This window comes from Kogia breviceps, chromosome 5, assembly GCF_026419965.1.
Source record: "Kogia breviceps isolate mKogBre1 chromosome 5, mKogBre1 haplotype 1, whole genome shotgun sequence".
In the NCBI taxonomy this organism is placed as follows: Eukaryota; Metazoa; Chordata; class Mammalia; order Artiodactyla; family Physeteridae; genus Kogia; species Kogia breviceps.
The window spans coordinates 90503897-90518338 of NC_081314.1; the positions used below are offsets into that span (position 1 = coordinate 90503897).

The 14442-nt window shown below is 35.5% G+C and overlaps 1 protein-coding gene across 1 annotated transcript in view; it reads right to left on the reverse strand.

The window, feature by feature from the left end:
• Positions 1–14442, reverse strand: part of ATP6V1A (ATPase H+ transporting V1 subunit A) — a 61070-nt gene that overhangs the window by 17631 nt on the left and 28997 nt on the right. Inside the window, exons 3-7 of the mRNA XM_067034635.1 lie at positions 13323–13417; positions 5784–5912; positions 3763–3977; positions 3346–3483; positions 1933–2084 (exon numbers count right to left, since the gene is read on the reverse strand). Coding sequence (XP_066890736.1) covers positions 1933–2084; positions 3346–3483; positions 3763–3977; positions 5784–5912; positions 13323–13407 — 719 coding nt within the window. The 5' untranslated portion in view covers positions 13408–13417. The remainder of the gene's footprint in view (positions 1–1932; positions 2085–3345; positions 3484–3762; positions 3978–5783; positions 5913–13322; positions 13418–14442) is intronic.

The window sequence follows — 14442 nt, forward strand, 5'->3', positions numbered from 1 at the left end:
ATTAGTTCACTAATTAGATGTGGGAGGGTAAAAATGATACTTGAGAGAAGTCATAGATTTTAGGCATTCACTGGATGTATGATAATGACATTGGTTGAGAGAGGCAGCAGAGTTTCAAGGAAAGGAGTGGTGATTAAGATGATATTTTAGTTTTAAACATACTGACTTTGAGGCACCTATAAAATATTCAAAAGGAGAGGTATAATCAGAAGTGGATATATGAGTCTGGAACTCAGAAGAGATCTGAGATGAAGATACAAGTTTAAAAATCATCATATATAGATGAACATTTAAGTCTCGAGAGAGAATGAAGTCATCCACAGAGGGTAAGACTATAATGAGGAAAGAAAAGGAAAAACCTCTAAGAAATATCAAAATTAAGGGAGAAGGAACCTGCAACGGAGAATAAGCAATAGCTTCTTGTAGACAGAAGCTAACTGGAAAAACAAAGAAAGAGGGTGTTTCAAAGAGGAAGGAGTAGAAAGCAATATCCAATATCCAAAGTTGTAGGAATTAAGAAAACACTAAAACTTATTGAATTGGGAGTGACTGATGTTGTTAGTGAGAGTATTTTCGGTTGAGGGGTGGCGCCACGGGCAGAGCAGTAGTGAATTAGTGGGAAAAGTGGAGACAACTAATTTACTTTTTTAAAGAGGTTTGGCTGTGAAGATAGGGAGAAAAGTAGTGGAAGGTAGAAAGGGGAAAAGGGTCGAAGGTAGATCTCTTCTCATTAGATGGGAGATAAAGAGAATATCACTTAATGGGAGGTCTTTGAGGAAACATGAGGTGGGATAAACTCCAGAAAAAGGAGAGAAGTAAGGGATGGATGGGAATGTACATTAACTGATGGAGTTCCAAATCTGATGGCCTCTCATTTCTCTGTGAAGGATCTAGCATGATCATTTGTTGAGAATGAAGGAGAAAGAAGACTGGAGTTGAAGCTCTGAGGCAAGTGGAGAGGTTTGAAATAGTCACTGAGGAGAGGAGAATGATAATTAGGGAAATGCTGAATGACGGTGCCACAGTGGTGAGATACCAACTTGCAACTTATTTATTTTTCTCAGCAGCCTGTGTGTAGATTTGGGAGAAAGAGACAGCAGGACTGATTCACAGTTGATATTTTGCCAGGTGGGCGTGACAGAAGACAAAGGAACCAAGAAAATTTAAAATACTGACAGATGTTAGTAAAAGTGACAGACTATTAAATTTAAACTGGATAGTGAAGGATATGGAAACAGGAGGAACTGACTAAATAAGAAGAGTCAAAGTACTGAAGATCTTATGAGAGAGTAATAGTGAGAACAACACACAGAGTAGGTTTAAAGGTAAGAGGCTGAAGAGTACGTGAGACATATACATGGGTTGGTGATCAGAAGTTGAAAGAATTACTACATCACTGCTTCAGTCTTTTCTGTGAATTAAATGATGAAGTTATTTGTTAAAAGTAAAGCAGAGTATGGTGATGCCTAAGATTTAAAGAGAAAGGAGGTTTTTAAGCAGGTGGTGAAGAAAATGGCAAAGAGCAGACTACAAGGTAAGAAAGATTGCTGGGTAGCATAGAGAACCCAGTTGATGTTAGAAGTCATCAATTTATAGGACACCAATCTACTAATTCTAGGATAACTTTATAGTGACACCAATTTACTAATTCTAGGATAACTTAAGAAAAATAGTTATATTGTTTTGGCACAGATTTCCTTCTGGAAATTTCATTTTTTCAGAAAGTTTTAGAACTAATTTTTCCTTTTGCAACTGTGAAAAAATAAACTTTCTTCAACAGTTTGATTCTCTAAATAAGCACTTGTAAAATATATTTCTCTAGATAAAATGTATTATAGGATTAGCACGTAAAATCTTTATCTATAAAGAAGTGAAACAATAAGCACATATAATAACTCTGAGGGAAAACCACGGGACACAAATCAAACTTACGGAAAAAGGGCATCAAGGACTCTCTGGCCAGTCAACAGAGGATGATTAGCTGGCAACTTCTCAGTGACAGGCCGAACCTGACGTACAGGCCATACTTGGACCATGCTGAACTTCTCCTTTATACCTTCAAATTCAAGCTCCAACACAACATCCTACAAAAATACAGCAGGACTTTAAGTACATTATAAACATTTCTTCCTCTAAAATCAAAGTAATGCCAGATTTCTCTTTGGGGGTTAGGGAGGTGGTATGTGGAAGTGGGGAGGGAGATTTATACTTTTTTATTGTAAATCTTTACATACTGTTCTAATTTTTTTTAAACCAGGTGCATTATTACTATCTTAATGATTTTTTAAAAAAGCTTATAAGTTTTGGAGAAAGGAGTATGTCAAGTAATAGAGGGATAGTTAAATAAATTACATGAATATGCACAGGAAAAATTCTTGAAGGGTACAGAAGATACTCCTGGGACTGAGGGAGGGAAGAAATGAAAGCTTTCATAATGTATTTTCCATTCTTTATTTGCTTACTTTATTATAATGCTCTTATACTGCTTTAATTAAAAATAATCTATTAAGAACCCTAACATATTTAATAAAGTTAAATATTTTAAATTATTTAAAAAAGCAAAAAGATAATGAGTAATACTCTAACATTTGTGAACACTGAGATGGTTTTAACTATTCACAAACAATCTCACAGTCCATAGACCTATAGACATCTGTAATCTTGTTGATGCATGAATCTGAATTGTCTGCTTCGGGGTTTTCTTTCAAGTATAGGTGAGTCTCTAAGCTAGTGAGTAAGGTTAGCTGACTGCCCAGAATCCCGATCTTAATTCTTTTGTTCTGTATATGTTGTAGAGCACAGACTGATTCTTGTGAAATGATTAGAAAATTATCTTTTATCATATTTTATTGGGAAAAAATTATATGCTACAATGATCTTCTCAATAAAGTTATCTTCATACCCACAAAGATTATCATGCATCTACTGTATTTGCTATGATGTGACTATCAATAACATTAAAGGACTAAGTTTTAAATGGCTCACCCAGAGTAAGAATTTATATAATCCATTCTATAATTCATTATGTGAATAGAGATTGACAAAAAGATCAAAGTCTATTCTATGCCTGAAGAATCAGAGGTTTAAATAATGTAGCATAAGTTAAGAAGGTAGGAAAATACTATACTAGCTATTTCTCTTCAAAAAGAAATAATATATTTTGCTTTTTGTATTCCCAAGCTCAAGTTTTAAAGAAAAAAATCTTAAATAAAAATATAATTATGGGAGTAACTTAAAACATACACATTAAATATGAATTCTGTAACTATTCAGAGTACTAAAACTGGGCAACTATCACATATAAGTGGGGCCACTCTTGTGAGATAAAGTTTATATGATACTTACAGAGGTATCGTAATTTCCAGGTGGAGCAATGTAAGTGACAGTTCCTCTGTTTCGTGGGGGCAACATGATTTTGTGTTTGATGAGGGAGTTCTCGATGACAATTCCATAAATATCTCCACCAGTGATGTGACTACCAACCTAGAGAACAAATGCACTTGTTTAATGATTAAATAAATGTCAAGCCATTTAATGTTCAATAAATGTCAAGCAGACTCACCCTTGCTATTATTTAAATCATTTGCTTCACTTATCAATAGAACACATTTGTTATATGATCCTTCTAGTGGAGCTAAAAAAAAGATGTAAACTATGCTTCTGTGGTCTATTTTTATTTTGACTAAGAGTACAAAATAGTTCAGTAAACACTCTTTTCACACTCTTTCACCAATGTTAGAAATTTAGGTTACAAAGACATACCCGTAGGTTTTTGCAAGGTGTGAAATCCCATTTGACATCTCTGCTAAGAGCAGACACATTTACTCCTCTGGGAATGTAAATACTTTGAGTCTGACTGCTGATATCTGACAAAGGTCTTTGAATACCATCAAAAATGGCTCCCATAATGCCAGGACCAAGCTCTACTGAGAGGGGTTTACCAGTGCGGAGTACAGGATCTCCAACAGACACACCAGCTGGAAACGGCAGTTGAGAAAAACTCACTATGAAAGATTAGAGATACTATAAAAAGGAAATACCACAGTTTAACAGGAAATGATACATAAGGCGCTAAACCTGAGATTCCCAAACTTTTAGTCCAAAGCATCCTTAGTGTTTCAGTAACTTTTTCATAGTGACCTACAACAAAAGATATATATATATATATAATAATTCCATCTATTTAATAATTATGTCCAAACATGTTAATATATGTGTATGTCCTAACAACTAAGTAGTACTTTGAAAAATAGACATAAATTGAAAGAAAAAAGAACATTTAAATTTCATTTTAAAATAATCTCAATTCTTACGAATGGGATTTATGTGCCTGTTGGGTATTCTACAATTTCCAAACCTTGTAGTCAGATTGAATACTCATCCCACATCATTTCTGTGTGACACTTGGCTTTTAGCTTAGCAATTGCCAAAACTCAGCTTCGCAAAGATATGATATCATCGACAAGAATATAGTACAGTCAAATAATAAAAATGTTCATTATCTCAAGCTACTAGTTCTCGTGGTGTCTGACAAAATGTCTAATATTCCCGTGTTTACCGTAAAACCTTAAAATATCCTGGGGCACCCACATGAGTTTGCTGCAACTGCCCAGAGTGCCCTGGTGCACAGTTTGGGAACCACAGGCTTAAAAATAGAAGCAAAAGCCTCTTCATCATACTTTGTTTCAACTATACTGGTGAGGAATATCAGTTCCCTAAAAAGGATATTAGGACCTGGACAAAAACTTAAACTCTTAAGACTAAGAAACAACCAAAAAAATCTTTAGACTTAACAATCATTAAGGGATTTATTAATAAATGTTGGTATATTCATAAGCTGGAATTCTATGTAGCTGTAAAAAAGACTAGGCACTTCTATGAATTTTTTAAGAAAGATCTCCAAAATATATTTTCATTTCCAATATTTGATTATGAAATATTTCAAACCTACAGCAAAGCTGAAAGAATTTTACAGTGATCTACCATAAACACTGTACTAAATTTATCACATATTTATCCATCTTCCACCACACATATATTTTTAAGTGAAAAAAACAAGGTGCATAACAGTGCATCTTTTGGGGAAAAGAGGAAATAAAAATAAAAATAAGTATTTATATTGGTTCATATAACAAACTAGAAGGATACAAAATAAATGGAACTAACAAAATAGGCTGCATGAATGCACGTCTGTTTTGAAAATTGGCCAAATACAGGATAACAAAGGCAGAGCGGGTTCTCACTATATACGTGTTCATTTGTTTATTTTAAACCTTCAAACCATGTAGAAGACTAAATAAAAGATAAACCTAACAATAGAAAAAAATCCTTTTGATTAGTGATGATTTCATAGCTATGAAGACTCTTAATTTTATTAAAAATTTCAAATTAAAAATTTTAATTTTATTAAAAATTTTCAGATTTTGTTTAAAATTAGCACTCCAATACTGACAGAGAGAACAGGTACCATAAGCATATATTTTAGTATGGCAAAAGAGCTGTACCAAATAAAACTTAATTAAGTAGCCAAAGAAGTAATGCTGATCTTGAGAATAAGAGCAATGAAATATTAAGAGCAATGAAAGGTCAGGAGATAATACTAATTTCTTAAAATAAGAGCACTAATTCTTAGTACCTTTCTTCTATAAACTCCTTTATATCAGGCTTCTTAAAAACACCAATATTCCATGTTTCTGATACCATTGGTGCTGCTTCTACCTTTGCCATAAATCTTTCAATTCTGATTTATAGAAAATGGCTAGAAATTGAATCAAAAAGGATACAGGTTTCTTCATACACCTGGATAGTGGCCATGTCACCCTCCAATCGGATAATCTCTCCAACCAACTCACTGTGGCCCACTCTCACCAGTTCATACATGGCTGCACCTGCCATGTCACAAGCTGTAACCACTGAAAAGAACAAATGAGTATTAAGATAATTAAAACATCCAATAAATCCTATAATACACCTCTCATATATTCATAGGAAAAATAAAATACCTACTATGGAACATACTATCTCATAAAAAGACAGTTTTAAAATAAAATTATACTTGATTTAAAATACTGTGTTAGCTGCAGAAATACAAAGCATCATAAGAGACTACTACAAGAAACTCTATGCCAATAAAATGGACAACCTGGAAGAAATGGACAAATTCTTAGTAAGGTATAAACTTCCAACACTGAACCAGGAAGAAACAGAAAATATGAACAGACCAATCACAAGTAATGAAATTGAAACTGTGATATAAAATCTTCCAACAAAAGTCCAGGACTGGATGGCTTCACAGGTGAATTCTATCAAACATTTAGAAAAGAGCTAACACCCATCCTTCTCAAACTCTTCCAAAAAAGTGCAGAGGAAGGAACTCCCAAACTCATTCTACGAGGCCACCATCACCCCAATACCAAAACCAGACAAAGATCCTACAAAAAAAGAAAATTACAGACCAGTATCACTAATGAATATAGATGCAAAAATCCTCAACAAAATACTAGCAAACAGAATCCAACAACACATTAAAAGGATTACACCATGATCAAGTGGGATTTATCCCAGGGATGCAAGGATTCTTCAATATATGCAAATCAATCAAGGTGATACACCATAGTAACAAACTGAAGAATAAAAACCATATGATCATCTCAATAGATGCAGAAAAAGCTTCTGACAAAATTCAACACCCATTCATGATAAAAAACTCTCGAGAAAGTGGGCATAGAGGGAAACTACCTCAACATAATAAAGGCCATATATGACAAACTGACAGCAAACATCATTCTCAATGGTGAAAAACTGAAAGCACTTCCTGTAAGATCAGGAATAAGACAAGGATGTCCACTCTCAACACCATTATTCAACACAGTTTTGGAAGTCCTAGCCATGGCAATCAGAGAAGAAAAAGAAATAAAAGGAATACAAATCGGAAAAGAAGAAGTAAAACTGTCACTGTTTGCAGGTGACATGATACTATACATAGTGAATCCTGAAGATGCCACCAGAAAACTACTAGAGCTAATCAATGAATTAGGTAAAGTAGCAGGATACAAAATTAATGCACAGAAATCTCTTGCATTCCTATACACTAACAACGAAAGATCATAAAGAGAAATTAAGGAAACAATCCCATTCACCACTGCAACAAAAAGAATAAAATACCTAGGAATAAACCTACCTAAGGAGGCAAAAGACCTGCATGTAGAAAACTATAAGACACTGATGAAAGAAATCAAACATGACACAAACACATGGAGAGATATACCATGTTCTTGGATTGGAAAAATCAGTCTTGTGAAAATGTCTATACTACCCAAAGCAATCTACAGATTCAATGCAATCCCTATCAAATTACCAGAGGCATTTTTTACAGAACTAGAACAAAAAGTCTTAAAATTGGTATGGAGACCCCGAATAGCCAAAGCAGTCTTGAGGGAAAAAAACGGAGCTGGAGGAATCAGACTACCTAACATCAGACTATACTACAAAGCTACAGTAAGCAAGACAATATGGTACTGGCACAAAAACAGAAATATACATCAAAATGGAACAGGATAGAAAGCCCAGAGATAAACCCACACACCTATGGTCAACTAATCTATGACAAAGGAGGCAAGGATATACAATGGAGAAAAACAGTCTCTTCAATAAGTGGTGCTGGGAAAACTGGACAGCTACATGTAAAAGAATGAAATTAGAACAATCCCTAACACCATACACAAAAATAAACTCAAAGTGGATTAGAGACCTAAATGTAAGACCAAACACTATAAAACTCTTGGAGGAAAACATAGGAAGAACATTCTTTGACATAAATCACAGCAAGATCTTTTTTGATCCACCTCCTAGAGTAATGGAAATAAAAACAAAAATAAACAAATGGGACCTAATGAAACTTAAAAGCTTTTGCAAAGCAAAGGAAATCATAAACAAGACGAAAAGACCACCCTCAGAATGGGAGAAAATATTTGCAAACAAATCAATGGACAAAGGATTAATCTCCAAGATATATAAACAGCTTATGCAGCTCAATATTAAAAAAACAAACAACCCAATCCAAAAATGGGCAGAAGACCTAAATAGACATTTCTCCAAAGAAGACATACAGTTGGCCAAGAAGCATATGGAAAGCTGCTCAACATCACTAATTATTAGAGAAATGCAAATGAAAACTACAATGAGGTATCACCTCACACCAGTCAGAATGGGCATCATCAGAAAATCTACAAACAACAAATGCTGGAGAGGGTGTGGAGAAAAGGGAACCCTCTTGCACTGTTGGTGGGAATGTAAATTGACACAGCCACTATGCAGAACAATATGGAGGTTCCTTAAAAAACTAAAAATAGAATTACCATATGACCCAGCAAGCCCACTACTGGGCAAATACCCAGAGAAAACCATAATTCAAAAAGACATATGCACCCCAATGTTCATTGTAGCACTATTTACCATAACCAGGTCATGGAAGCAATCTAAATGCCCACAGACATACGAGCGGATAAAGAAGATATGGTACATATATACAATGGAATATTACTCAGCCATAAAAAGGAATGAAATTGGGTCATTTGTAGAGACGTGGATGGATCTAGAGGCTGTCATACAGAGTGAAGTAAGTCAGAAAAACAAATATCATATATTAACGCATTTATGTGGAACCTAGAAAAATGGTACAGATGAACTGGTTTGCAGGGCAGAAATAGAGACACAGATGTAGAGAACAAACGTATGGACACCAAGGGGCTAATGTGGGGGGTGTGGGGTGGTGGTGGTGGTGGGATGAATTGGGAGATTGGGATTGACATGTATACACTTATGTGTATAAAATGGATGACTAATAAGAACCTGCTGTATAAAAAAATAAATAAAATAACATTCAAAAATTCAAAAAAATATATTAAAAAATAAAATACTGTGTTAGTTTCAGGTGTACAGCAAATGATTCACTTATATACTTTTTTTTCAGATTATTTTCCATTTATAGATTATTACAATATATGGAATATAATTCCCTGTGCTATACAGTAAATCCTTGTTGCTTATCTATTTCATGCACAATAGTTTGTATCTGTTAATCCCATACTCTTCATTTGTCCCTTCCTGCTTCCCTCTCCCTTTTGGTAACCATAAATTTGTTTTCTATGTCTGTGAGTCTGTTTCTGTTTCATATACAGATTTATTTGTATTATTTTTTAGATTCCACATATAAGTGATATCATATAATATTTGTCTTTGACTTACTTCACTAAGTATAATATTCTCTAGGTTCATCCATGTTGCTGCAAATGGCAATATTTCACTCTTTTTATGGCTGAGTAATATTCCATTGTATATATATACCATATCTTCTTAAGCCAATCATCTGCTGATGGATACTTAGTTTGCTTCTATGTCTTGCCTACTGTAAACAGTGATGCTATGAACACTGGGGTAGATGCATCTTTTCAAATTAAGAGTTTTCCTCTTTGCTGGACATATACCCAGAAGTAGGATTGCTGAATCATATGGTAGCTCTATTTTCAGTTTTTTAAGGAACATCCATACTGTTTTCCATAGTAGCTACACCAATTTACATTCCCACCAACAGTGTAGGAGGGTTCGCTTTTCTCCACATCCTCTTCAGCATTTATTATATGCAGACTTTTTTGATGACAGCCATTCTAACTGCTGTGAGAGGATACCTCACTGTGGTTTTGATTTGCATTTCTCTAATAATTAGTGATGATGAACATCTTTTTTTTTTTTTTTCGGTATGCGGGCCTCACACTGTTGTGGCCTCTCCCGTTGCAGAGCGCAGGCTCCGGAAGCACAGGCTCAGTGGCCATGGCTCACAGGCCCAGCTGCTCCGTGGCATGTGGGATCTTCCCAGACCGGGGCACGAACCCGTGTCCCCTTCATTGGCAGGCGGATTCTCAACCACTGCGCCACCAGGGAAGCCCGATGAACATCTTTTTATATGCCTGTTGGTCAGCTGTGTGCCTTCTTTGGTAAAATGTCTATTTAGGTCTTCTGCCTATTTTTTGATTGGGTTGTTTGTTTTTTCAATATTGAGTTACATGAGCTGTTTGTATATTTTGGTTATTAACCCTTTGTCAGTCACATCACATATTTTCTTCCATTCCATATGTTGTCTTTTCGTTTTGCTGATCAACAGACACATTTTTAGGGACTTCCCTGGTGGCGCAGTGTTTAAGAACCCACCTGCCAATGCAGGGGACCCAGGTTCGATCTCTGGTCTGGGAAGATCCCACATGATATGGAGCAACTAAGCCCGTGCACCACAACTACTGAGCCTGCACTCTAGAGCCCATGTGCTACAACTACTGAAGCCTGTGTGCCTAGAGCCCGTGCTCTGCAACAGGAGAAGCCACTGCAATGAGAAGCCTGTGCACCACAACAAAGAGTAGCCCCTGCTTGCTGCAACTAGAGGAAGCCCGCATGCAGCAATGAAGACCCAATGCAGCCAAAAAAAAAAAAAAAGACATTTTTAGCATATGACATAATCGGGGTAAACAATAAAATTTGTTACGCTAAAGATTACTTATTTACATAATATACATGAAAACTATATTCATTTTGAAGTTCTATATGACAAACTCTTACCTAGTAGCATTGAGGCAAGTTTTGATCAACCTAGGTTGCTATAATATATGGAATGATGGGTTTTGGAACAATAGTAATAAAAAAAAAACCTTTAAAACTAAAATGAGAACAAGAGCTTTAGCTAGCTGCATGATAGAATGCCACACAATTATCAGTTTGCTGTGTTGTCACCATTGCTTTGAGAAATATTATATAAAACAACATCTTTACTTTCTAACACTTTATACCAGTGGTTCTTAAAACTCTTCTGGAACAAAGACTCTTGATAAACTAATGACGGATCTACCTAGAAAGCCTCCCATTTGCATCAAAAATTTTTTTCATATCCCATAGGATGTTTATTTCATATCCCATAGGATGTTTATAATCAGTCACCACCACTGGGTGAAATCCTAATTAAAAATCCCTATTTCTTATAAATACTGAACTAGAATATACATTTATTATTTTGGTTTATTTATTTATTTGTTTGTTTGCTTATTTATTTATTTATGGCTGAGTTGGGTCTTTGTTGCTGTGAGCGGGCTTTCTCTAGTTGCGGTGAGCAGGGGCTACTCTTTGTTGCGGTGCGCAGGTTTCCCATTGCGGTGACTTGTCTTTGTTGCGGAGCACAAGCTCTAGGGCATGCAGGCTTCAGTAGTTGTGGCACACGGGCTCAGCAGTTGTGGCTCGTGGGCTCTGAAGCACAGGCTCAGTAGTTGTGGCGCACGGGCTTAGTTGCTCCACGGCATGTGGGATTTTCTGGGACCAGGGATGGAACCTGTGTCCCCTGCATTGGCAGGCGCATTTTTAACCACTGCACCACCAGGGAAGCTTTGATCATGTTGTCTAGTAAGCAAAAATTACTTTTCTGGAAGGAGGGGAATGTTGTACATTTTTAGATATGTAGAAATAAGTCTTTTTTTGTTATTAAGGAATCCACTTCTACGACTGTCATGAAGCCCAGGCTGAGTTAACAGTGATAAGTTATGGAAGTAACAACATCCCACTCTGGACTTTCTGGTTATAACCACTGTCTTCTCTCTCTAACCTCAACCTCTCTACCTCTACCTCTCTCTGTCTCTCTACCAGACTCATGAGGCCTCAATTCCTGCCCTCCTATTCCTGGAAGATGCCAAAGCCAGCTATGTAAGAGGCCTTTTCAGGAGAAGATGACTTCTGTCTTCCCAGAAGACAAAGCCTCTACTATGCTTTATGAGGCGGATAGCAACCCCAAACCACAGACAGGTTGGGACCTGCGCAGGCCTCAATGGAATAAGTCTATTTTAATATTTAGCCTTCTGATACAATCAATTAGAACTATGAATTAGGTAATATTCGAGTGAAAACTATTAAGGTATTAATATTTATTTAACATTGAACAATGGAAATTTATTAATTTTATAAATACTTACCTCTGAACCTATATTTAAGAATAGTTAAGATGCACCAAAATACGAGAGATCACTAAAGTTTTAAATCATATTTCATAAACAAAAGTATGCCATTTTTCTACTATCTCATTAAACACTTAAAAATTATAAATAGGTTCCAAGAGTAGTTAACTACAAGTTTCAGAAAAATATTTTTACCTAAACTCTTTTGATAGTGTTCTTTTGCCTTTTCCCTAAGAGTTCTTGTGTATAGCCTGTCTTTCCTAAAGACCTTATGATCCTCAGGGGCAAAAATTATTTCTCCGAATGGCAAAAGAGATTGAAAACAGTGAAATATATTATCTGCTAATAAGTTCAAGCTCAAACACCACTTTCTAAGCGGTAGAAGCTTCTTAGGGAGAAATAGGCACAGTGACTGACAGTGTTTTCTTTGCATTAACACCAAAAAAGGGTCATCACCTCTTCTGTGATTAGAACAAGAAAAAGACTACAACATGACTTTGTAAAAAGATATTAGGAAAAATGAATTTCCATGGCACTAAAGATACATATCATTGAGCAGCTTTACCTATGGAAACTATGAATCACATTTTGCAGTAGAAGTGTGGAATAACAAAATGAATACTAGAACGAAATTTATTATTTAAAATGCAGTACCCCAAGTGTGGGCAGAACAAACATAAACTGCTTTCCATTCTCATTATCATGTCATAAGACTATTTTCCTACAGGTAGCTAGTTATGTGATATCTGAATAACCATTCAGAAGGATTTATACATGCAAAGAGCCAAGGCTGATATTTCGGAGAAATGCTCTGAAAGCAATTATTAAAATTCAAATCCAATTAACAGACATCTAGGTATCACATACTAAAACCTATAAACTTTATAGCTTTTTTTTTTTTTTGCAGTACGTGGGCCTCTCACTGTTGTGGCCTCACCCCTTGCGGAGCACAGGCTCCGGATGCACAGACTCAGTGGCCATGGCTCACGGGCCCAGCCGCTCTGCGGCATGTGGGATCTTCCCGGACTGGGGCACGAACTCTTGCCCCCTGCATCGGCAGGCGGACTCTCAACCACTGCGCCACCAGGGAAGCCCAACTTTATAGTTTTTTAACCTCACGTTTAACAAAAAAATTAAGACATATAACACCAACTATACATTTATATAATAAACAGGATATCACAAATTAGTACCTCAATAATTATCAAATTTAGATAATAAATGTTACAGTAGAATTTATGTAGGTGAACAGAAACTTGTGTATTTCTGCCTAAAACACCTTGAAAAGACATTAATTGACGTTAGGAATTTTTACTATTGAGATTATGTATTACTTACCAGGTCCTGAGACCCCATGCACATAACCAAACGTGCTTTCTTTATCTTCATCACGTATTTTGGGTAGCTTGGAGAAATCCATCATGTTAACTTACCTACGGTTAAAAAAAAAAAAAAAAATTAAGTTATAATTACAAACTTTAAAGCAAATGAACCAATATAGGTAGTGAACTTTGGCGTATTCTTGAGTTATTACCACTTCTTCAAAGTAAAATATAAAATTCTTAAGATTTGGTTAAAAGTATCTCATTCTTGGATAGTCTACAGTTATTAAAACTCATAATTATATATTAGTATGGAAGACATTCAATAGAAAATACCCCATGGAATGTAACAGACTGTGAATTCTTTCTAACCTCTTATCTAGCCTGATAACATCTTCCCTCCCATTATTTCTCTGACCTCCTCTCTAACTACTCTTCCCCTTAATCAGGCTGCATAAACACTGAACTCTTTGCCGTTACTCAAAGCACATACACATTCTGCCTCAGGGTCTTTGTACATGTTGTTCCCCCTTTCTGGAGTATTCTTCTGCCAGATGTCAGCTTCTATATACCTCCTTCAGGTCTTTACTCAAATGTCCCCTTCTCTGAGAGGTTTCTCTGCCTATCTGCCCATCTATTTAAAATACCTCCCCTCCTTCCCTGCTTTATTTTTTTATCATCTAACAAGTTATATCTTACATTTTTAAAATGTTAAAATGTAAAAATCTACCTTTAAAATATTTCTGGGACCATTTTTCCCTTTTTTCTTTTTTTAGCAGAACACAGAATAGTGTAAGAAATTTAGTTCAACTTCTTTACTTTAGAGATGTGCAATCTGAAAAACCCAAACAATGAACTATTCAAGTCCAAATAGAAAACTGGTTACAGATCCCAAAGTAGAAAGTTTCTATGTAACTGCTGGTCTAACTTATTACTGACAATTTAATAAAGAAGATAAAATATATGTACATTTGAAAAGCTAAATAACGTCTCCAAACAACCATAAAGTAAAGGTCACAGATCAATGTGTAATAAAGTATCAAATAATACACAGTTATTTACTAAAAGTTCAAAGATTAGAATGTTTGGGGAAAACATCTTGAAGGTCAGATAGAATTAGCATAGGAAAAGAAGGA